This window comes from Misgurnus anguillicaudatus, chromosome 10 (genome assembly GCF_027580225.2).
Source record: "Misgurnus anguillicaudatus chromosome 10, ASM2758022v2, whole genome shotgun sequence".
Classification (NCBI taxonomy): domain Eukaryota; kingdom Metazoa; phylum Chordata; class Actinopteri; order Cypriniformes; family Cobitidae; genus Misgurnus; species Misgurnus anguillicaudatus.
This window is the reverse complement of record NC_073346.2, coordinates 10,694,305-10,720,733: the sequence shown is the minus strand read 5'-3', so window position 1 is coordinate 10,720,733 and position 26,429 is coordinate 10,694,305. Positions and strand designations below refer to the sequence as shown.

General features: G+C 40.2%; 1 protein-coding gene across 1 annotated transcript; it reads right to left on the bottom strand.

Moving 5' to 3' along the window:
• Positions 1-1,287: 1,287 nt before the first annotated feature.
• mboat1 (membrane bound O-acyltransferase domain containing 1) lies at positions 1,288-26,023 on the bottom strand. Its single transcript, XM_055211227.2, has 13 exons — positions 25,742-26,023; positions 25,359-25,504; positions 24,702-24,779; positions 18,080-18,175; positions 15,243-15,298; positions 15,072-15,126; positions 13,900-14,092; positions 13,494-13,686; positions 13,017-13,120; positions 11,282-11,346; positions 10,987-11,119; positions 9,079-9,230; positions 1,288-2,090 (listed from the first exon to the last, which is right to left on the bottom strand). Exons 1-13 carry the CDS (start codon positions 25,829-25,831, stop codon positions 1,967-1,969), a joined length of 1,485 nt encoding a protein of 494 aa, XP_055067202.2. The 5' UTR covers positions 25,832-26,023; the 3' UTR covers positions 1,288-1,966.
• Between the last annotated feature and the right edge of the window lie 406 nt (positions 26,024-26,429).

Sequence of the window (26,429 nt, the reverse complement as noted above, 5' to 3'; positions counted from 1 at the left end):
CATACCTCGGTTGTAATGAGTGATTATTTCAGTCAAAGTTGCTCTTTTATCAGCTTAAATCAGTCGGCTCATTCTCCTCTGACCTCTAGCATCAACAAGCCATTTTCGCCCACAGGACTGCCGCATACTGGATGTTTTTCCCTTTTCACACCATTCTTTGTAAACCCTAGAAATGGTTGTGCGTGAAAATCCCAGTAACTGAGAAGATTGTGAAATACTCAGACCGGGCCATCTGGCACCAACAACCATGCCACACTCAAAATTGCTTAAATCACCTTTCTTTCCCATTCTGACATTCAATTTGGAGTTCAGGAGATTGTCTTGACCAGGACCACACCCCTAAATGCATTGAAGCAACTGCCATGTGATTGGTTGATTAGTTGCATTAATGAAAAATTGAACAGGTGTTCCTAATAATCCTTTAGGTGAGTGTATATACATATTTTAATGGAGAGCTGGCCATTTTTTTGTGACATTGGCGACTGGATAGGGCATGTCCAGCAACACGATTAAAATGGAAAAACCTTCAACTTTATACAAATGAGTGACTTTTGGGAGCAACTACCAATAGGAGTGAAGTGTAGAGTTAATGTCATCCATAATTTATCCGTTACCTCAGCGGACGGTTACTTATTTCTTTAAACTCCTAGTTTTTAGGACAACAAAAATTAGAAACATTTTAAGAGACGGGTGACACAGCGAAAAATTCGCTGATGTGCATGCATCAAATGAGAAAGAGTTCAAATTAATACCTCAAAAGCACATATTGGAACCAAAAGGTGCATATTATTACCTGAAAGGGTGCATATTTGTACAAAATATACACATATCTGTACCTAATGGTACATATTATTCCCTTATAAATCAATCCACATTTATCCCCAAAAAGGAGCATATTAGTACCCCAAAGGGTGCATATTTGCACCAAATATACACGTCACATTTCTGTACCTAAGGGTAAAAATTGTACCCTAATAAATCCACCTTTATCTTCTTAAAAAAGGTGCATACTAGTACCTCAAATGTACATACGTATTTATAAATGTACATATATTTGTGCCTAAATGGTACAAAATAAGGACTATTTTAAATGGTACTGGCCAGTGACAATGTTTGTATAATTTTTTAAGTATTGGGGAGTGCCAACCAAGCCTATGTTGTTGCTATGTTGTGCTTAAAGGTTGATAGGGCATTGCTAGATATTTTCTTATTCGTCCCGGTCTGATGAACTCACTCTCGAGTGTCTATAATATTCAAATATGTGTTAAATGTTAGCTGTGACCATAAATCTACTTAAAAAACTGTAGTTTATTTTGGGATCATCGTTCAAACACATGCAATAACTGAAGTCTACATGTTTGATTAGTCGTTCACTATTTGCAATAGTATCTTCATACATTATTCATAAATTTTCAGTACTGCATTGTCATTTCACATCATCAAAATGCACATCTCAACAATACAAAACTGAGGTATTATACATAAATTACTTTAAAAAACAAATAAACATATCAAAACATTCATCAATGTCAGAATAAAGTCCTCACATGGTTATACCCAACATACATTAAGTTGCATTTGGGTACCTAATGACTAACTTAATGGCTGACGGCTCTAGCGCTGTGAGTTTTAAAAGACCCTCGAACAAGGGCAGCATTAATTTACTTAGTAAAGGTGTCACATATTTGCATTGATTGTACCGTGTGCAGCGCTGGAACAGTATGCACTTACTACTGCATCATCGAGCCTGTGCAGAACCTGATCTGTGCTCCAGTGCCCGAATAACAGCAAGTGTGTGTTTGCTTGAATGAAGTGCATCCCTGGCAAGATATGCTGTGTGTGTGTGTGCTGTCTCAGTGCCAGGCTGGCTCGGCCCAGCTGAACTCATTGTATGTGCTTCACACAAAGTAGCCTTTGTCCGCCGTTGCTCAGCTCTCTCTGTCCACACACACACACATCAGATCATTCAGTCCTCCTTCAGGTTATTGTTGGAGTGCTGGCCATTGCTTTCGGTCTTGGAGACCCTGGGTTTGCTGGGCAAGAGGATCATAGCCAGAATGCTGATGATATGCACATAAAAGTACATTGACCTGAGGAACAGAGAGGACACACGGAGATCAGATTACAAACTACATCCTGTATCCTCTTTCTATGCATTACCAGACATTTTGGGGTGAATTTGGGTCTCCAATTAAATTCTTTTTATTTTTTAAGCTTTTAGGAAGCATTACGATTTTTGGCACTGCAGCATTGCTTTCATCACAATTAAGCACATATCTCTCTCCAAATTGTCCGTGACTTGCCTAATAACAACTTGGCCGCACTGTAATGTACTGGTGTGAGGTTGGATTTTTGACTAAACATACAAAATACCCTTACATTTTTGGGATACCACAGAAATTAATATTTTTTGTTGTATTCAAAGATACCGTATTGTGCAAAGTTTTATGCTACCCTTAGATTTGTTGTCTTTGCGATGGTATAGTGGCCAATATAGATTTTTTTCTCAGTCTCTCTATTAGAATACAACCAGCAAATACAGAAAATTTGTATGCAGTTTTCAAAAGCAGAATAAAATAATAAGCTAAAATGTAAAATATTAATGTGAGTTCCTACTGAGCAATAGTAGGAACCTGCAGGAAAGCCTAATTTAAAGGGATTGTTCGGCCAAAAAAGATATTAAACCGATGATTTACTCACCCCTAAGCTGTCTGAGATGCATATGTCCATCGTTTTTCAGATATTTTAGAAAATGTTTTAGATCTTTCAGTTAATTAAATGTGAAGTTACAGGGTCCATGACCTTCAAGTCCAAAAAATGTGCATCCATCCTTCACAAAATAAATCCAAACGGCTCCACGATGATAAACGAAGTCCTTCTGAGGGTAATCCGCGTAGTTTCGTTGTAGAAATATCCATATTTAAAACTTTATAAACGAAAATAACTACCTTCCGTTATTGCCGCCATCTCAGACTCCTATGTATTCAGGAGAGAGTATTAGAGTAGTGTACGCACTTTTCTTAGTGACGTATGACAAATTCGGAGGGCGGGGGCACAGAGCAGCAGCAGAGAAACCTCCGTACGCTGCGTAAAGTCTTGATCTTGAATGCAGATGCGACTAAGATGGCGGCATTACCGGATGCGAGTTATTTTGGTTTATAAAGTTTTAAATGTGTGAAGGTCGTGGACCCCATAACTTCACATTTGATTAACTGAAAGATCTAAAACATTTTCTAAAATAACTGAAAATGTCATTGTCTGATAAATTATGGACATATGCATCTCGGACGGCTTGGGGGTGAGTAAATCATGGGCCCAATATCCTCTTTGGCTAAACTATCCCTTTAAGTCTCCTTAAAAGAGTTCAAGATGTGTTTTGTGTCAAGACTTCTACCTGTAGAAGTCATTTGTTCTGAAAATTCAGGGAATTTAACATTTTGAGGACATATTTCCTTATATTTTCTGTTTGTGTATAATAAACATGGATGATCATCAAAACTGCTAAAACAACAAAGCTGGTGGTGGCTTAATGCCCTGTTTACATTACAAGTCGAACACGGCGACATAGCGACACCATCCCATTTATTTTAACCTCCTATGACCTGACCAATATTTTTGTTATTTGCACCACAATAGTCAATTCTGTATAACTGTAACCTGTTGTACACAAACTTGAACTATTACACTGCGTCATGTTCAAGGAGAAAAAAAATGGTTATTATATTTACTGGTTCATCCTAACCCCAAAATAGCTGGAAGAAATCTGAAAAAAAGACAAACCAAAACTCAGGTCTAAGGAGGTTAATGGAGAGCTGGCTATTTCTGGTGACCCACCTACCCCACTGAAAAATCCAGGTAAGACCAGCATAAGCTGGTTTTAGCTGGTCTCCCAGCTTGGTTTTAGCTGGTTTTGCTGGTGTTGCAAGCTGGTCGATCTGTGTTTTTGTCACTTTTTAAGTTGGTCTAGCTGTGTTTTGATCACTTTTTAAGATGGTCTAGCTGGACTTAGCTGGTCAGGCTGGAAGACCAGCTGACCCACCAGCTGTGCCAGGCTGGGAGGACCAGCTTAAACCAGTTACTGCCATCTTAAACCAGCTACCAGCTTATGCTGTTCTTTGTGAGCTGGTTTTCGCTGGTCTCCCAGCTTGGTTTAAGCTGGTATTGCTGGTCTAGCTGTGTTTTGGTCACTTTTTAAGCTGGTCTTAGCTGTATTTTTCAGTAGGGTACAGTGACCACTGACGACCGGATGGGTTGTGTCCAGCAACTATTTATGCAAATGATAAAGGATTTTTGGAAGTGACTACCAATGGGAGTGAAGTGTAGAGTTCATGTCGTCCATCATTTTACCTCAATTATCTCAGTGGATGGTTACTTTTTACACCTCCTCTCTTCATGTGTTTTCTCTGATCAAATAGCTATCCGATTGTAAAAAGACCCAGTGTACATGCCCTCGAAATGTTTTTGAGAAGCATTTCAGACGAAACTGGACAAGTTTAAATACATCTGGTTGATGAAGCCACATGTCAGTGCTTTAAAGGTTCTCTATGCGAATCAGTGTGTTGATTTTTGAAATGTGTTTTCAAACAAACTGAGCGTAGTTAACTCCTCCCCCTCCCCCTCCCTGCCGTGCTTTCATGAACGCGCCCAAACCCAACCCCCAAATCCTTCTTGGCATTTATTGGTTAGAACACTTTGTTATGGTTTCTGGTGTAGGTTTGGCCACTTTGTTATTATTGCAGTTTGTGGAGGCTGGGCTGTCTGCAGAGATCGCGTTTTTTTACAGTTTGATCAGCGGACAGGAAGCAAGCAGATAGTGAGGAGATGTTTGCTGTATGTAACAAAAAATGTTTTATGGTCTAAAATGCATGAATTCGCTTAAGTGCAAGTTATAGTCGTGTGTAAGGTCTACGCCGTAGACCTGCCTGACACACACCTCGTCAAGCACCTGTGTAGAACCATATAGTGCTATGTAGAACCATATGTGGTGCTATATGGCCCCTATTTGGTTCTACACAGGTGCAACACAGGTGCTTCACCGGTGCTATATGGCACTAAAAACGGTTCTTCTATGATTACGAGCAAAGAACCACTTTTGGTGCTATATAGCACCGTTTGTTTTTAGAGTGTACGTCCATGGGGGTCAGCCAAAAACATGTAGGTGAGCCCAAAACATTTGACAAGGGAACAGACATATGCACTAAATAAAAAAAAATGAGCATGTCCAATGTCACTGGTCCTAAAAAGTCTAACCACATACAGTGGCAAGAAAAAGTATGTGAACCTTTAGGAATTTCATGGTTTTCGGAATAAATTTGTCATAAAATGTGATCTGATCATCATCTAAGTCAATGTTCTTCAAACCTGGGGCCTCATGTATTAAACTGTGCGTAGGATTCTTACTAAAAGTCTACGTACGCACAAAAGCCAAAAATGGCATACACCAAAAATTATGAAGACTTATAAAACAAAGCAATTTTCCCTTTATAAATCACAGATCACTGCAAGTGTGCGTACATGAATCATCCTAATATCCCACCCTGCAAGCCCATTCTCCCATCAAGTTTGTTTTTTTATAAATCACAACCTTTGCGTGGGAACTGGCGTACGCACGTTTCCAGCCCTGTTTTGTACGTACGCATGCTTTATACATGAGGCCCCTGGTCCTCGAGTACCCACTTTCAGAAAGTTTTAGATGTCTCCTTATTTAAAACACCTAAACCAACTCATCAGCCTCCTTCCCGAATATCTCCCTAACAAGCTAATGAGTTCAATCAGGTGTGTTAATTAAAGGAATAGTCAATTTTCTTAAAAGAAAAACCCAGATAATTTACTCACCACCATGTCATCCAAAATGTTGATGTCTTTCTTTGTTCAGTCGAGAAGAAATTATGTTTTTTGAGGAAAACATTGCAGGATTTTTCTCATTTTAATGGACTTTAATGGACACCAACACTTAACACTTAACTAAACACGTAACAGTTTTTATCAACGGAGGTTCAAAGGACTATAAAAGATCTCAAGCGAGGCATAAGGGTCTCATGTAGCGAAACGATTGTCATTTTTGACAATAAAAATAACAAATATGCACTTTTAAACCACAATTTCTCGTCTAGGACCAGTCCTGAAAGCGTCAGCGTGACCTCACGCAATACGTCATGACGTCAAGAGGTAACAGAGGACGAACGCGAAACTCCGCCCCAGTGTTTACAAGTGTGTTGAAAGAGGACCGTTCCGACGTTGTTGTATGTGGAATGATACTAATTAATGTCTTTGTGTCAGTTTATTGTTTACAATGGTCCGCAAATGTGCGTTTTATATATGTAACACATGACCTCCCTACGTCACTACGCATTAACGTTGGGTCGCGCTGGACTGGACCTAGACGAAAAGTTGTGGCTTAAAAGTGCATTTTTTTTTCTTGTCAAAAATGACAATCGTTTCGCCAGACAAGACCCTTGTGCCTCGTTTGGGATCGTTTTTGGTCCTTTGAAACTCCGTTGAAAAAACTGTTACGTGTTGAGTTGAGTGTTGAGTGTTGGTGTCTATTAAAGGCCATTAAAATGAGAAAAATCCTGCAATGTTTTCCTCAAAAAACATAATTTCTTCTCGACTGAACAAAGAAAGACATCAACATTTTGGATGACATGGTGGTGAGTAAATTATCTGGATTTTTCTTTAAAGAAAATGGACTATTCCTTTAAGAAAACACAGAGGACCAGGTTTGAAGAACACTGATCTAAGTCAAGGGTATTGACAAACATAATGTGTCTAAAATAATTACACAAAACAATTTTGATCTTTTATGTCTTTATTAAACACACTCATTCAACATTCAAAATGTCCGTGGAAAAAGTAAGTGAAACCTTAAGAATTAATAACTGGTTGATTCCCTTGGCAGCAATAAGCAACCAGGCATTTCCTGTAGCTGTGGACCAGACCTGCACATCGAGGAGGAATTTTAGCCCATTTTTCCTGACAGAACTGCTTTAGCTCTCATGTCTCATGTGTATGGCTCTCTTCAAGTCAGTCCATAGCATCTCTATTGGGTTGAGGTCTGGGCTCTGACTTGGCCACTCCAAATTGCGGATTTTGTTTTTCTGAAGCCATTCTGTTGTGGACTTGCTCCGGTGTTTCCTACAGAGTTTCAGCTGACGTACAGTCATTCTCACATTATCCTGAAGAACTGTCTGATATACTTGGGAATTCATCTTCCTCTCAATGATTGCAAGCTGACCAGGCCCTGATGCAGCAAATCAGGCCCAAATCATGATTTCCTCCACCATACTTTACAGTTGGGATGATGTTTTTATGATGTTATGCTGTGCCCTTTCTACACCTGATGTGGGGCTGTGTGTTTTTTTTCGCAGAAGTTTAATCTTAGTTTCATTAGTGCACAAAACATTTTGCCAATACTGCTGTGGAGTGTCAATGTGCTCTTTTGCAATCTTCAGGCGTGCAGCAATGTTGTTTTTAGTAAGCAGTGGCTTGCTTCGTGGTGTCCTGCCATGGAAACCCTGCTTGTTCAGTGTTTGACATATTATATACTCATGAACAGAGATGTTAGCAAGTTTCAGTGATGCCTTCAAATCTTTGGCTGTCATTCAGGGTTGTTTCTTTACCTCATTGATGAGTCTTCGTTGTGCTCTCGGGGTCATTTTAATTGGGTAGCAACAGTCCCAAAGCGTCTCCATTTGTAGATTGTTTGCCTAACTGTAGACTGCTGAATTTCTAAAGTCTTTGAAATAACTTTGTAACCCTTTATGTAAAGCAACAATTTTTGATCGTAGCTCCTCTGAAAACACTTTTTGGCGAGGCATGGCTCACATAAGCGTGTTCTTCTTGTGCAAAGCTCCAAAATTTTGAGGGGTTTTATTAGTCAAAGCAGCTGTAGCTCACACCTTCAAACGTATTATCTTAATCAGACTCCAGTTGTGCTAAAACCTCCAACTCCAATTAGCAATTTTCAGGTCATTAGTCCCTTTCACACATACAGTCTTTACTGGTAATTTGCTGGTAAATTGCAGTTAACATGTCATGTGTGAACAGAACCTTTCCGGTAAATCAGTGCTCCCAATTTACCAGTAAGACAGGTTGTAAGATTACCAGTAATTTGCCGGTAAGCGCTGTTTGTGAACGGAAAATATAGCATTACCGGCATTTAGATGACGTCAGACCGCGCTGACAGATCGGGCGGGCCAATCAGAAAGTTTTTTATACAGGTGACGCGGTTTCCCCCAGACTGTTTACGGACGTTTCCACACACATGTTGCTTAAAAGTCGAGCACACCTGAAGTTAACATCCACATTTCTTCACCAAAGTTGTTTAAAACAGCTTACCATCTAATTGCCGACGTCCTTAGCACACCATTTGTGAAGCCTAATGTGCAAACGCGAAGGTTCCGTTTGACGCCGCCTAACGCAATGTTGTTTGGTCACGAGCAACTTCGCCACCGTTTGCCACAGATGTGAAAAGTGAAAACAACAAAATACGGACCGTGGATATTAAGTCATAACCCGCCGTTTACAAATACGACACGGAGGGAGCTCGCCGGCCGCGCGCCACAGGTAACTTCCGCTTTCTCTTCGAGTTTACCGGGATTTTGATACTGATGTGTGAATGATGTCTTGCTGGTAAAAAGACGGAACGTCACTGCATGTGTGAACAGCACATTTTTGTATTTACTGGAAAATTCATTCTGGTAAATTCATGGTAATTTACCAGAATTACTGTGTGAAAGAGGCTATTAACTCATAGTTTCACATACTTTTTCCACAAGCACTATGAGTTTTTTGGTTGTTCTCAATAAAGATATGAAAGATCTGATCTGATGTTATTATTTTTTAGACAAATGTTGTTTGTCAATACCCTTGACATAGATGTAGATCAGATCACATTTTATGACAAATTTATTCAGAAGATTATATAATTCCAAAAGGTTCACATACTTTTTCTTTTCACTGTATAATGGTTCCGACACCCATATGTACTTCTGTGAAATAATCTGTACTTATTACAGTGCCAATAAGTGCTGAAAATAAAAGTTGGGTTATGCAAGACTGACAAAACTGAGATTTTACCTGTAATACATCATGGTGGGCTCCACTGCCAGCAGCAGGAAGGGCATTACAATATAGCAGATAGTAAACTGAGTAGCAGCCCAGGTCACAACATCGTAACAAAACTTGAGCTGGCGTGAAGACAAGAAATACTGCCGGAAGTTTCTGCGCATCTGGTACATGAAATCAAAATGAAAAGTGAATGAGTGAGTGGTTCACATGTGTTGCATTGAATTATTTGACATTGATTCATATGAATCGGTGTATAACTTCCACTTGCACATGTGATGTGAGGGGAAATGAAAACTAATACTAAGAACGTGAGAGTGTTATGCATGTCTGTTGTAAAAATGCAGAGCAACCTGTTTAACTGCAGATGTGATAAATGATACCACAGGAACCAGCAGAGTGTGTTTGTATACTTAATCGACCTTCATGGGCAAACCTGTCCTCAGAATTGAGCTGAATCAGACTTCTTTAAATGGCCTGGTTTCACAGACAGGGCTTAGCTAAAGCCAGGACTAGTTTAAGCCTTAATTCAATTAAAGCATCTTTCATAAACATGCCTTTGAAAAATACATTACTGGTGTGTATCTTGAGACAAATCAATGACACTGGCATATTTTAATATCTGTCTATGCTAGTTACTTTTAGTGGAGACAGCTCAAACATTTGTTTTAGTCTAGGACCAGCCTTAACCTCCTAAGACCTAGATTAACCACACGTGTGGACATTACATTTTTTTGTTGTTTGCACCATAATACTTAATTCTGTGTTACTGGAACCAGTTGTACACAAATGTGGACAAATAAACTGCTTCATGTTCTAAGAAAAATATTTGGATTTAAAAGAGGAACTATATTTTATGGCGTAATGGCACTTTTGGGAGTACTTTGACTCACCTGAAAAGTCCGCTCCCCTTCTCACTCTCATAATGGGAGAGGGAGGGTGTTACTGCGCAGAGTCGAAGTACTCCCAAAAGTGCTATTACGCCATCAAATATAGTTCCTCTTTTAAATCTGCTTAGAAAAGCGCTACGTTTTATTTTGAACCACCAAACTTGCTCGTATAACTACTCGTCTTAAATAGGAAAAACGTTGATGTGTTTGGTCACTTCTAACTTTATCTCTAAATGGTACCATTGAATGAATGGGGCTAAGCTAAATGCTATCGAAGCGTCGCAGCGCGCTCCAGCGCTTACGTGCACGCACACAGATGATAGAGGGATGTATCAACAATTCTTAGTTAAGGTAATAACATATTTTAATATTGAAAATGAGTAGACTATTCCTTTAACTTTATAATTTGTGCTGGCAGGTACGATTTTAGTGGAAATGTCAGTTGTTTTTCAACAAATGTGAAGATAAGTACGTAACGTAACCTGCAATTTTGGTGATATAGTACGAACTCTTTCCCCTGCCATTGACTAATATTTTCGTCAATTAAAAGAAAACGCTTCCCTGCCAACGACGAGTGTTTAATCCATATTTCCACTATTATCCAGAAGGTAGCACTCCTACCCAACTTATAAACGCTGAAGCATCCACTGATCCAAAAACAGTAAAAACTCTGTGTGTGTTTTGATTTTTGCTCCGAATTTGATCTCTAACAAAAAAAGTCCTTTACAAAAATGCAGTTATCTCAGCTTTTCGAAGAAATCTACCAATGTGTTTGAGAAGTGGATAAAAGTGTGAAAAGTTTTTTTTTTTAAAGTCTGTTATTTCATTTGATATATTGTATGTTTATATATTTAAAGAAGAACATTTTTTGAAAGGCATTAAACTTTTGTGAAAATCATTAAAAATGCAGATGCACTTTTTTTTAAGTATCAGGTTGAGTGTAAGGCTTAAAAAAAGCACAGTATTAAAACAATAGTTTTAAGTTTAAAGCCCCCACCAAGATTTAAAAGGAAACGTGTGCAAAACTCACAGAGCGAGCTGCGGAGAGGACGGGTATAGCCGAGATGAAAGTGAAGTAGTATCCTGGATAAACTCCGTGCCAGATGGCCGACAGCACAAATGTGAGGGGTGTGCGGTAATATGGAGCTCGATCATAACATACCCTGGGGCGCAGCACAGGAAAACATTTGAAATACCACTGAGCAGACATACGGTAATATTATATATATATAAAGATAACAACATCTGTATGCAGTATGACTGGTGGACAGTATGACCAAATAGCAACAAATGACTAACAAAAGATACATCAACATAAAACTCACCTTTTCAGCCATAAAGCAGTCTGTATATTCCAGTTGTCAATGAATGATTTTAAACTTGTTGCTGTCTGTGGACAAACAAAGTTTTTTTAATTGCAACATCAGAGATCAACAGTCCTTGTGTGCCATTAGAAATTTACTTAAAGAAGTTTTACTCAACCTCATGCCATCCCAGATGTAAGATTTCTCATTGATTATTATGTTTCATGACAAAACTAGCAATAGAGTGTCGTAGGGAATACGACAATACTGAAGATCTGGTGTTTTTCGCTGCTTTTTCTGGACCAAGCCCGCAATTAATTTTTTTTGTTATTTAAAGAGCGCATTAGTAATGCGCCTAAACGGGACGACAACCCGGGTTTGCTTAACACATACATGAATGCGCAGCAGCACAAAAATGCTTTTAAATATGAAAAAGGATTGAATGTAAAAGATTATTATTGAGTCTCTTGGACATAAATGATGACCGATTATGAGACGTTAGAAGGCGCAAAGAGCTGCTTCACCTGTAGCCTGGTAAGTAAATAAATGCTTTGCTTTAAACAAATGCATTTCTTTTTAAATGTTTTTTTAAATGCTACCTCACGGATTTATTGTATATGATGACTCTGTACCTGTGGATATGACGAGATGAAAAACATTTTTAAGTAAAAAATCTTGTGACGCTGTCCAAGTGCTGAAAGGAGAGCCGTTTGTAAATTCTTTATCTCCTGTTTGTAACAAATAAAGTATTTTTAGAGTACAAACCTTTTTTTACAAACTTGTAAATGATTTTTTGATGATATTGGAAAGCCATTTAAAGCAATTTAAAGCCTGCTTTTTTACTTCCATGACTAAATGAAAACGAGTTTTAAAGGTTTTAATAAAAAAAATAACAATTTCAATACAAGTAAAAAACAACACAATTATTTAACATTAATCTTAAACTGGGGATCTTCTTCCTCCACTTAGTTTTTCAGTTTACAAAGTCCGTCATCTAAATAGGGATTAGACACAGCGCCAGCGCAACAGGCTTTTAAAGGGGATGAGAGCTGAGACTCTCATTGGTTTATTGCATGTTACGCCCAAAATACTCCCATTTCTCATTAAAAAATTGTACCAACCCTTTTCGACCATGCGCTCAGCGCACAAACCATTTTTCCCGTCGTTAAATTAGCAAAAGTGAATTCGGACACACCCATTTATACGTTGCGCTGTGCGCTTTAGACAATGCGCTTAGATCGTTGAAATAGGGCCCTAAATGTTTTTTGGCAGGGAACCAGTTTCCCGCTAACTTCCGGATTGGCCTACAAAAACACGTCACCCATGCGGCAACTATTCACTAGACACCCAAGAACCAATGAGATTTGATGTTATCAACATGCTGCCGTATTTAAATTCACCACACTGATCTGTATGAGGATCTCAAATACAAAAGGCGCTAAAACACTACCTCCAACAAAAATTAGATAATTAAATGCTCAGTGCACGTATTATACGTTCATCAAATACCTTTGCTTCAAATCCGCTTAATCCTGGCCTCAGCCCATTCAGAAATACTGCGTTGTTGGCAGAATCCACTAAACGCTGATTTTTCAGCAAAGTCTAAGTGCACGGAAGATGAACTGAAGGAATTACAATGCGTGAAATGATGTTTTCAAGATGACATTTCAACTATTTATGTTTACCTGAAGAAAGGGAGTCATATACATCTGGATGGCATAAGGGCGAGTAAATCAAAAGAGAATAGTGAACAGACCTCTATCTTCCAGATGTGAACGTTGGAGACAAGATCCCAGGACACTTCTCCGTTCTCATCCATACCGCTGATTCCGTAACCAGCTGCATTATGAACGGCATCCGCTGCACATAAAACAATGTGTATATTTAGTGATCCACACTTCCTCTTTAACAATTTTTAAATTCCATGAATTTTTCATGATCATTGAAACCCTGACAAAAAACCTTGGCTGGCATTTGGCGACACTTTTATCCTTATTGACTTACAGTGTATATCAATCAGTATGTGTGTGTTCCCTGGGATTCAATCCCATGACCTTTCCATGTTCTAGCTTTAGGAACATGTCTCTTATTAAAGTTTTGATAACAATGCTTGTATTTCTGTCTGCACTGGATGACTAGAAAAGTCAACTGTTAACGGCATGTCTAAGCCTGTTGACATATAACACACGTTCTCATTTTCAGCAAATCATATTTTTTGGTTCGGTTCGCTTACCGAGGCTCCATGCAAAGTAGAACTTGGGTCTGGCCGCCTGGATGGAAATGAAGGCGTAGGCCAGTCTGGTAATGAATGACGCCTCGCTGATGAATTGTGGGTCGACGTTGTAAGTTATAGGGAATGCTTTGGTGATGATAAAGAACCATAACAGACAGCCAACGCATACAAGAAGCTTATTAATTACAGCACTCTGCAAAAAAAAACAGTAAACATTTTTTGGGTTTACTGGCTCTTTAAATTTGATTGCCTAACTACAAATAAAAGCCTAAATCATGCAGCTATTCCAATGAATTGTTTACTCTTAATCCATTTGTGATGAAGTGCGCTGGGTGTCCTGCCCAGTCCTGTGTGAATGTGTTTATTTCTAAGGGAATGGATGGATGAATCTGTCTTTGTGTCTCACCACAGGCGATGGCTCAGGCATTCTGTCCCAGCCGTTCTGCAGCGAGCTGCTGTCTTTAACTCTCCTGAGCCTGTGCTGAGCATGATGGCCCTCTATAAACTCTACGTAGTCCTTAAAGTTACTGCAGGGTCCCACCAGTATACTCAGGAAATTTATATTGTAGCTAAGGTACTCCAATAGTGATGGCTTATAGCTGTAAAGAGAGAAAACAGATTCACAAAGCTGAATGAAGCTGCAAAGTGAAGCACTTGCTTATATAATATACTGAATGGAAACATTTAGTGATGGTCCAATGTCTATTGAAGAACATTGGCTTATAACTAGATTATTGCATAAGAATGCAGGCAAATTGTCTGCTAGAATGAATAGACAAGTGGTACAATTGGTTGTATGGGAGTATACCACGGGGCTGTTGAATGCTTTTTTGATTGGTTAAGAAATGTTCCACAGGTAGGCATTATTTTTCGATAAATGCACACCTGACCTGTTGAATGTCTTAAAGTAACAACCAAAATAATGTCATAGCAATACAGTATCTGTGGTAACCGTAAAAGGGAATAATTGACAACGGCCCTTTCAATTTGTAAGGAATAATTGACGACGGGCCATTGAATTATAAGAAAATAATGCACACCAAGGTGGTAATGCGGCACGACGCGAAGCGGAGTGGCGTTACACCGCAGGTGTGCATTATTTTCGAATAATTCAAAGGACCGGAGTCAATTATTCCGCTTATACCACGGTTACCACAAACATTGCTCTGGTGCCTATTTTTAAGACATTCGAAAAATTAGGTCTGCGGTTTACAGAAAAATAATCAACACCCATAGAACATTTCTCAGCCAATCAGAATGCAGCATTCAACAGACCCGTGGTATAATTTGAAAATAATGCACACTCGTCGTGCCACATTACAACCTTGGGTGTGCATTTATTTCAGATAATTTAACAGCCCGTCATCATTTATTGCTTAAATAATTCATTTAGACTCTGGTGTGAAAAATGTTTTGCTGCCCTAAGATAGTATTCTTTGTGAACACTTTATAAAATGCAACAATCAACCGATCACTACACAACAAAGCGTACATATTAAGTTACAAGATTTGCCATGTGGAGAATTTGGATTTGTTTTATATTTCTAGGTGAAATATAAGAAAGTCTAATATTCATACTTTACTGCCAGACGTCTCTGATCTTCTGTAAGTTCCTCCTGCTTTCGACACATCCCTAAAACATAATGAAAACCAATATGTGTTACACAGCTTATTACAATAAACTAGTTTTTAAGTTCTGGGTATAATATGGGTTATTATATTGGTCAGATGAAAGACATAATTTCTCACCATCATGCACCTGAAACGCCAGTGAGGTGATCTTCTGTGTTATAATCATTAAAGGCCTAAAAATGACAAGAGACAAAATAGATTAAATTGATTAAAAGACACATGGAGGCAATTTTTACAACAAACTTTACATTTTAAAAAACAACGTAAAAAGCCAAATGATGCATGCCATTTATGTAAATAAAATACTTTTATGTTGGCACATACAAGCTGTGTCCCAATTCGCATTTTAAGCTGCATCACAGCAACGCGACTAAAGGTTAGTACAGCCGTCCCAATTCTTAAAATGCGACCTCAGAATGTGACCTTCTTTCTCCGGACTGTGAAGGATAAAACAGATGGATCCTTGACAGCCTAGGCCAGTGTTTCCCAATACTGGCCCTCGAGGACCCCCTCCCAGAAAGTTTTAGACGTCTCCTAATTTAAAACACCTGATTCACCTTATTAGCCTCTTTCCGAAATGGTAAACATGTCTCATGAGTTAAATCAGGTGTGTTGAATAAGGAGACATCTAAAACATTCTGGAAGAGGGTCCCCAAGGACCAGGACCGGGAAACACCGGCCCAGGCTATCCCAAAATTCATTGCGTGCCTGTAACAGCTAAACATAACTTTTAAAAATAAACATTTAAACCATTAAAAAAAGTGTGTTTCACCATTTTAGTATTATAAGTTATGTTTTGTATTAATATTATTCTGTGTATGTTGCGTATATTTCTAAAGTGGATTAATTAGTTTAATGGTGGGCACGTACAGCAGGTGACGCAAATTATACATCCTCCGAAGGCTACACAATCTCATTTCAGTTCTCTTCATGGACTTGAGAGGCTGCAACCTTCAAAGACCGAGTGCCGTGTAAGAAGCTCGTAGCCTTTAAATTGTGACACAGCTATAGACTAAGAATAAATATTTTTAAGCATTGGCGGCCGGTGACTTCTTTTTTCGAGGGCACACGATGCGAAGTTCGTCACAACATATATGTAGCCCGTCATGTGTGTGGGTCGTAATTTCAAAATATGTGTTCGCGCATCGAGTGAACCTGTGTGCATCACGTGTCTTGTCAAAATAAGTGCCTGCTGCAGGCGCGTCTAAAGGGTTTATGATAAAAGAGCAATAGACACATATTTTGAAAACACGAGCAACACACGACACTCACATTTTGAATTTGCGCCCTCGGAAGAGCAGTCATGAACCGCCACTGTTTTTAAATATAGTTTGATTCAGTTAAGGAAAGCACAAGGAAAGTCGCAGGCCTTAAGAACAAAGCCTATTGTAAGTCTAAGTTAGTCCAACCTTATTATAAACCCAAGCAATACTTAAAATAAATATATGACAATTACTTTAATGACTATTTTATTTATAAATCCATATTATTTTCAACATCATGTTCTTTTACTGTATTCACTATCCTTTATGTTCTGTAGCTGGATACAATTATGTAAGTTAGCATTAAAGACAGCTCACTTGAAATCAACAGAAAAACTTATGATTAAGTTTTCCCAAAGATCCAATAGGAAATATATTCTTTGTTTTCTCCATAGTAAATGAATGGGTAGCTATGGTAACCAGTTTTTGTTTTCCTCCAACTAGTTCACACCCCAGTATATGAAATGTTGTATTTCATCATCCTTAAATGATTTTTCCATTTTCCAGCATATTTTTAGGCTTTTCCAAAGGCAGGCAACTAGTCTTTTAAAAAGAGGTCACGTGTATTTGGATCATTAATATTGCCATCAAAAATGTGCAGATAAATCTCAAAGCTGTGTTTCAAGCTCAAATTACTATCAATGACACAAAGAGCAAACCCTGCATTGGCATGACCCATTTTTAACCTCTCATACCGCCGTGGGTTAATTTGCAATAATAAGCAAGCAGATAGTATGCTCTCTGTCATGCCTGCATACTGCTGACTTTGTGCGAGACCGGTCACGTGACACTGACCATATTGGCACAGGCCAGAATTAACAAGGCGAGTGGCACAGTAAAAGACGGTGGCAATGAAACATCACAGCTGCGTTGTCCCCTAGACATGAATACCATCAGGTAATTACCATAATAATGCAACCTAAACATCTCTAAATATAGTTTTTAAACAGCCAATCATAAATTAAGAAGATGATGCCAGTTGAAGAAAACAACACAGTCAGCACTCTATGGCTGCACGTAGTGTCTGGAATGCAGGGAAAGGCAATAACCACGAGAAGAAGAACAAGAGGGTGCTGATGGAGGAAAGAAAAAACGACAAATAAACAAGCAGAACGGTCCTAATATGATTCACCTGATTTGACTCGTGCCTCCGAATGGCACGAATGCCTGGCTAAGGGCCGCGACTGTAGGACGTCAACAGCCTGTGCAGGTCAACTGTTATCTCTCATTCTTATTTATCCAAGGGTGTGTAAAAACCATAGCAGATGAACGGACAAAACTTGCAGATAAGAACCTAAGCCAAGCCCAGAGGAGTGGCCAGATCAACAGAAATCTAGGCGAGTATTTGTGTTACAAATGGGAGTATTTGAGATAAACTACTGATAATGTGGTTAAATTACACTGCAGTAAAATAAAAAAATGTAAAGCATGCCAAGCTTAAAATGTACCGAAGAAATATTTTCTTGGAAAAAAAATCACCCACAGGCCCTTCAGCTAACCAAGATTCATCAAAACTTTCCTCCCACTATCCGTAAATCTCTTCAGTGAGCACAAGGAACCATTACTCAACCATTAAATGCCCCATAGCTTATTCCTATTAGAGGTGACCTAAACAAAAATCCATCACATTTGACCGAAACTTTTTATGAAGAAGAAGACAATGACAGCACACTGTTCATGTGAAGTCCTCACCCTGAAAAGTCTGTGGACAGTATACCGTAGTTGAATATGAAGACTCTGCTCACTTGGCAAATTGTGAGGTATCCGACCGATAAAATCATCGTGTACCTGGAATAAGAGCATAAAGTATTTCAGCGTTCTGAGAGGAAAGGTTGTGAAAGCATGAGGAATTTCTTGATTTCAAATGATTGGTTAATGTCTAACAATATTTATGTCATTAGTACTGCACGCACGGTTATGATCAAAGGCACATTATTCATGGTCCTTGAGTACAGAATTATACAAATATAAAAAACATCTGATTATATTGAAAGAAGTCCTGATGTGAAATAACATACAAATGCAGTAAGGTTTATCTTGTAATGTAAATGAGCAATTCCATGCAATGTCACGGTCTTGTCAGACATCTGTGCTAGATGTAGGTCTGAGTGCATCTGACAGGACCGTGGCAGTATCATGTTCTGTGTGGGCGCATGTGGAATCACATGGTGTGTGTGGCTTCCACATGTTCCCGGTGTCTTGTTGCTGTCGTGATCTTGCCAGACCTTAGTATAAGTTCAGGTCTATGTTAGAGGGCAAGATCCCGACAGCATTGTGTCTACATGGGAACACGTGTGTTTCACATTATGTCTGTGTAACACGTGTTCCCAGTGTTTTGTGGCTGTCATAGTCTTGCCTGACCCTGGTTATTATCCAGGTGGTATGTTAGAGGGCAAGACTATGGCAGCATGGTGTTTATGTGGGAATACGTGTTGTTTCACATCATGTATGTGTAACACGTGTTCCCAGTCTCTTGTCACTTTTACCCTACTCCCTTACGTACTCGTGTCTTAAGTGATTAATTATGTTCACCTGTTCCCCATTGATGTGCTGTCTATATCAGTGGTTCTCAATTCCAGTCCTCGGGACCCCCCTCCAGAATGTTTTAGATGTCTCCTTATATGAAACACCTGATTTCACTCATCAGGCTCCTTAATTAACACACTAACAAGCTGAGGAACTGAATCAGGTGTTTTATATAAGGAGACATCTAAAACATTCTGGAGGGGGGTCCCGAGGACTGGAATTGAGAACCACTGGTCTATATAATGCCCTCGTGTTCTCTGTGTGGTGTGCGTGCGTTGTTTGAGAAAACTCTGTTCATGTGCTTCGTGTCCATATCTGTTCCTATTTACCAGTGTTTAGTTTGTGTTCATCACAGTGTTATTATTTCATGTTCTGTTTTACCCCCACGTGGGTTTGTTTTGTTCCGTCTGATTAAACTACATAGTTATTTTCTTACATCTGATCTGCGTTTGGGTTCTCCTTTTTCATTTCCACAATCCGGTTAATACCGATCGTGACATAACGCACGCACCAAACTAGAACCCAGCGAAGATGTTTGCCGGTAGCCGCCTGGCGATACGGGGTAGGGGTTCACGTCCCGCATACGAGTCGGGTTACGAATTCTATGACCCACTCGTATGCGGACCCGAAGTTTACGCCGGGCGGCGACCAACCGGAACGGCTGGATCCCGCCAGACTCAGGCCAGCTTGAGGGGCATTAGGACCGGGGCTACCCGGCTGGAGAGGTCGACTCCCGTCTCCCTGGTGCTGGAGACTATTCCCGGGGCCAGTCTCGGTCCTGCACTCTCTGCGTCCAGAAGGAGGAGGACGAAGAGGGCCTCGGAACCGGCGCAGCCGGAGACTCGTTACCCGCCGGCGCAGCCGGAGACATGTCACCAACCGGCGCAGCCGGAGACACGTCACCCGCCGGCGCAGCCGGAGAGACGTCACCCGCCGGTGCAACCGGAGAGACGTCACCCGCCGGTGCAGCCGGAGACTCTTCACCCGCCGGTGCAGCCGGAGACTCGTCACCCGCCGGTGCAGCCGGAGACTCGTCACCCGCCGGTGCAGCCGGAGACTCGTCACACGCCGGTGCAGCCGGGGACACGTCACACGCCGGTGCAGCCGGAGACACGTCACACGCCGGTGCAGCCGGCGACTCGTCACACGCCGGTGCAGCCGGAGACACGTCACACGCCGGTGCAGCCGGGGACACGTCACACGCTGGTGCAGCCGGGGACACGTCACACGCCGGTGCAGCCGGAGACACGTCACACGCCGGTGCAGCCGGAGACACGTCACACGCCGGTGCAGCCGGAGACACGTCACACGCCGGTGCAGCCGGAGACACGTCACACGCCGGTGCAGCCGGAGACACGTCACACGCCGGTGCAGCCGGAGACACGTCACACGCCGGTGCAGCCGGAGACACGTCACACGCCGGTGCAGCCGGAGACACGTCACACGCCGGTGCAGCCGGAGACACGTCACACGCCGGTGCAGCCGGAGACACGTCACACGCCGGGGCAGCCGGAGACACGTCACACGCCGGTGCAGCCGGAGACACGTGACACGCCGGCGCAGCCACCTGCGCAGACGCATGCGCAGACGCATGCGCAGTCACACGCGCGACCAGGACCACGTCATCCCTTGGCATCTCAGCCTTTGAACTTTGGGACTCGGTTTATGCACCCTGGACATTTTGTTCCCCCTGTTTTTGCCCCTCCACCCCTTCATCATGTATTGTTTTTGTTGAATCATCCCAACCCTTTTGTTACATATGTTTGTTTACCGTTGATGTTTATTGTTGTGTTGTCGTGGTTGTCGTCTTTCGTTCCTCGTGTTTAATGTTTTTGTTTGTTTGTGACGTCTTGTATCCGTCTTTGAAGAAGGGGGTACTGTCACGGTCTTGTCAGACATCTGTGCTAGATGTAGGTCTGAGTGCATCTGACAGGACCGTGGCAGTATCATGTTCTGTGTGGGCGCATGTGGAATCACATGGTGTGTGTGGCTTCCACATGTTCCCGGTGTCTTGTTGCTGTCGTGATCTTGCCAGACCTTAGTATAGTTCAGGTCTATGTTAGAGGGCAAGATCCCGACAGCATTGTGTCTACATGGGAACACGTGTGTTTCACATTATGTCTGTGTAACACGTGTTCCCAGTGTTTTGTGGCTGTCATAGTCTTGCCTGACCCTGGTTATTATCCAGGTGGTATGTTAGAGGGCAAGACTATGGCAGCATGGTGTTTATGTGGGAATACGTGTTGTTTCACATCATGTATGGGTAACACGTGTTTCCAGTGTCTTGTCACTTTTACCCTACTCCCTTACGTACTCGTGTCTTAAGTGATTAATTATGTTCACCTGTTCCCCATTGATGTGCTGTCTATATAATGCCCTCGTGTTCTCTGTGTGGTGTGCGTGCGTTGTTTGAGAAAACTCTGTTCATGTGCTTCGTGTCCATATCTGTTCCTATTTACCAGTGTTTAGTTTGTGTTCATCACAGTGTTATTATTTCATGTTCTGTTTTACCCCCACGTGGGTTTGTTTTGTTCCGTCTGATTAAACTACATAGTTATTTTCTTACATCTGATCTGCGTTTGGGTTCTCCTTTTTCATTTCCACAATATATAATACCGATCGTGACATGCAAATAATCATGGGAAAAAATTCATTATGTATCAAACAAAACCTGATATCTCAGATGTCAATCTAGGTGGTGTATATACTCATGCAAGGTATCTATTAAAGGTCCATAGGTTAAAGGATTACTTCACTTCCATAAAAAATAATAATGAAAATGTACTCACCCCCATGTCATCCAAGATGTTTAAGTCTTTCTTTGTTCAGTCGAGAAGAAATTTGAGGAAAACATTCCAGAATTTTTCTCCATATAGTGGACTTAAGTGGACCTCAACAGTTCACAGTTTCAATACAGTTTAAAATTGCAGTTTTAATGCAGCTTCAAAGCCTCTAAATGGTCCCAAACAAGGCATAAGGGTCTTATTTAGCAAAACGATTGTCAAAACAAATAAAAAACTTTTAAACCACAACTTCTCGGCTTGCACTAGCCGTGTGATGCGCCAGCATGACCTTACGTATTACGTGATCACGTCGAAAGGTCACGCATGGTGTATGTGAAACTATCGCTCCAGTGTTTACAAGTGTGGAGAAAGACGAGTGTTTCGACGTTGTTGTATGTGGAATGTTGATAAGCGTAACTAAACCCCTGGTCAGAGCCTGACTCCACCCACTGCCAATATTTGAAAAATGCAAGAAAAGTGGGCAGATCCCAACGGAGATAAGGGGACGAACTAAGTGTGTGGTGAGATCGTAACAAGGGCATGCTTGAACCTGCTTATGTCACGAGTTACTTTTTGGACCCAACCACCGTTCAACCTGAAGAGGGCAGCACTCAGACGTTTTTACACCATATATTGTAGTATAGACGGTTTCAGCAGTAACCACATAAACAAGCGGCTGTCGCGGTCTGCACGTAACTTCCGGTAAACTCCGCTAATAATAAATAACCACAAAGTACTTTAAACGTAGTTTATTTATATAACAAGCAAAAAAAAACACATAGATTACCCAGGAAACCAAAACATTTGTTATTTTCGACGAGGCATTTGTTCAAGAGATCAGTTTAGCAACTAGTCAGAACATTAAAAAAACGAAACCAGAAGTGCGTCCGATGAAACCGTCTATTGAAACACTTTATATCCAAATGTCAAAAAACGTACTAAAATCAATGAACAGCACTCATAAAGCCCCATTCTTACAGATCATTAACTAAAAAAAGTTGGTTTAGGGTTTAGTTACTCTTTAATGTCTTTGTCAGTGTATTGTTTAAAGCTCCCGTTCTGTCTGTGATTTTGAAGCTTTGATTGTTTTTATAGTGGGCAATATAACGTGTGTTCATGTTTCACGTGTAAAAAAACGCGGTATTTTTCACACAATTTACTTATCTGTATAGCGCTGTTTTCACTGTCCTTTAAGACAGGCTGATGTCTTCCTTATTATGTGAAGTCCCTCCTTCAGAAATACGTAACAAGTTCTGATTGTGTAGTTTGTTTTTAGTGTGCTGTGATTTGATAGCAGCTTAGCTTAGCAGAGCCGTTTGAGCCAAAGCTGGTGACTGACGTATTCCTGTGGGTGGAGTTTAGTCAACGAACTGTTTTACTGACGTCATTAAAGCAGGAAATAGAGGGCTGTAGTCCAAACCAGCCGTTCGTTTTAGATTTTTAAAGAAGAATTCTATTGAAGAAAATATATCGCCTGGCAGTGAACTTTGAGCTTTATCATTTTACAGGTATTATTTATTCTATTATAGCAACATTATACACTAACTAGGGTTTAAAAAATGGTATCAGGAAGAACGTGACCTTTAAAATGGTCCACAAGTGTGCGTTTCACATGTACGTGAAACAAGTTTCACATATATTGCGATCTTTTCCACGTGATTACCTAATACGTAAGGTCACGCTGGCGCGTCACACAGCTAGTGCAAGATGAAAAGTTGTTTTAAAAGTACTTTTTTTGTGAAAATGACAATCGTTTTACTACGATAAGACCCTGAAGGGCCGTTCACATTATAACGATAACTATAAAAAATATAGTTTTAAAAATGTTTTATATTAAAGAGAATAGCGGAGTTCACACAACAACTATAACGATAAAGATACAACGAACGATATCGCTGGTATCACTTTCTGGCCAATTTTCCCCACCTGATGAACGATAAACCATTGACAGCCAATCAAATCTATTTGAACTTCTTGCACGCGCACTTGATATGACAGTGGAGAAGCTGACTGCTGAGGTCCATAATAAAATTATCTCAGGTATCCAGCGCTGATGCAGTCAGTGTGAAATTTACTATGTAATCCTTTTTCCCTACTACATTGACATAAATTTATCGTAATCGCCCGGTGATGCGGACGCTAATATAGTTATCGTTAACATTATAGTTATCGTTATATTGTGAATGGCCCTTTATGCCTCGGTTGGAATCGTTTAGAGCCCTTTGAAGCTGCATTAAATCTGCAATTTAAAGCTGCATTGAAACTGTAAACTGTCGAGGTCCACTTAAGTCCACTATATGGAGAAAAATCCTGGAATGTTTTCCTCAAAAAACAACTTCTCTGACTGATGAAAAGAATGACATAAACATTTTGGTTGACATGGGGTCGAGTAAATCCAGTGCACTGGGTTGTAATTACAGTGGGGGAAATAAGTATTGAATGCGTTAACATTTTTTTCAGTACATATTTCCAATAAGGTTATTCACATGTAAACTTCACCAGACATCAGTATTAATTCAAGAAATCCACAAATATAAAGAATTCACAACATTAAAGTCGCACACAGGAATGACACATGAAAAAAGTATTGAACACGTTAAGAAAAAGATAGTCACCAAGGCAAGGAACCAGCTAAAATCCATAAGTATTTAGAAAGTAATTGTATTTTCTATCAGTGCAAATTATTATCAGCTGGGTTAGTAATGTTTGTAACCAGTCTTGAATTTTTTTTCTTAATGGGTCAGGTACAAAACAAAAGGCTACCGCCAAACCTGTTCAGATTCCACGAAAGATGAAAAAGCAGCAAAACAACACAAGGCAGGTCTTACAAGACTTCGTTCCTGTCTTGATACCATCACTAACAACAAGATAATAAAGTCACCCAGCCATTCCTGTAAAGCTACTATGAACAACCTGCCAACCCCCCCAAAATACAGAGTTTAAAGTTCTGAATGGTTTGGTGATGAGTAGGCGCCTGTTGCACAATACAATAAGACATTACTCACCTGTGAACATTGTGGACACTGGCTTTGAGCATAACTCCATAGCAAGCCAACACCAGAACGAAGACGTGCGTGGCATACCTGTCACCGCAGAAACATTAATGCAATATGAGGAAAAATTCCTGAAGAGTTAACATAATAACCATCTTTGTTTTGAGGCCAAGGTATCATTTTAGTCTGAATCTGCAACCTGACAGCTCCAGTCTATATCAACAGGTGGAGGAGTGGAACGACACCTCATTCATCTATTTACAAAACCATTGTCAATCGCCAGGAATGTTACCAACGGAAGTTTTACAACACTAATGCATTTCAAGTGTCAAGCATTTAATGTTGCTTCAGATCGAAGACAAGACACATCATTCATAAAACGGGTGTCTTTTCAGTTTTGAAGTTTGAAATGAAAAATGTGAACACAAGCCTAAAAACATATTCTTGTGATGGGTATTTGAACGTGTTAAACAACCAACTTTGCTTTCCTGACAACTCAAATGATGTCACTTCCTCTGTATTACACTATTTAAAAGTTCACTACTGTTTTAAAGGTCAGCAGGTGGAGGTGGTCACTAAAGAATACAGTGTCACTTTGTATCCTAAAACAGATATACCAAATGCTATGTCTACCTACTTTCATAAAGCACCCTGACAGGTGTGGCATACCAGCCAAAATTGAAGATGACGAATGAAACTCCAAGAAGAGCTGCAACAGCATGTCTGACCTCAGGTGTGGTGAACTGAGGAGTGAGATACAAGCGAAACCAGACTGCAGCTGCCAGTCCAAACAGCTGACAGGTAATGAAATTCACCTGTACACGACGAACAGACAGGTAATATCTGAAACTATGAGTTTTATGTAACTAGAAACAAACAGTAAAGTAGTTAAATGTCACAACTGTCCATTTTTGGATCTGTCATTTCCATAAGTACCCAAGAAGAACTTAAACTTGTTACTGGTCTGAAACATAATGATTTTAAAATAATGACCCAAATAAGCTTCCCAAACGCATCATATTTTCTAGATGAGTAATGAACCCGACACTTGCCTGATCCAGCGGAACTCCCACCAAATCACTGATTGGATTTAAAAGCGAGGATCCTGTGGTTTTAAACTTGATGTCTGTGTTTTGGTCCATTCTGCATGATGTTTTTAGATCCTCGCGACTCAATCACGCCATGCTAATATGCTGTATATCAAGATAGCATCATCTCGACTGGGTTTTGCTTCGAAGACAGAAACTATGCGCAAAGTACTTTCACTGTTGGATGGAGTTGAAGCTGAGTGTGAAGGCGGGGTGAGATCTCTCAGCTGGGCGTGTTGACTGGAAATCCTAACCTCCCATAACTCATAACTCAGATCTCAGACCAGTGTCACAAGTTGACAGGCTTTTTTTTTTTTACAAAAGACTGAAGCGCACAAGAGGAGGGAAACTTTGGATTCTCTCTAATCATTTAAAATCATTAGAGTGACTTTTAAGCAATATGCGTATTTATACAATTTTAAAGACCCAGATTTCAACCAGAAAATCAGCAACTTAAAACTTTTTAAAAGGTCATTGTGTATTTAACCCTTTTCCTGAATTAGCCGCATACCGGATTAACTTAGTTATTTAATGTAAAAGAAATCTGTATGTAAAAATATGTAAAATGTGTATAGATTTTTATTTAGGAAAAAATACAGTATTACCGCACCCATTAAATATTAGGTTTACTTAAATTTTTGTAGTTTGTTTG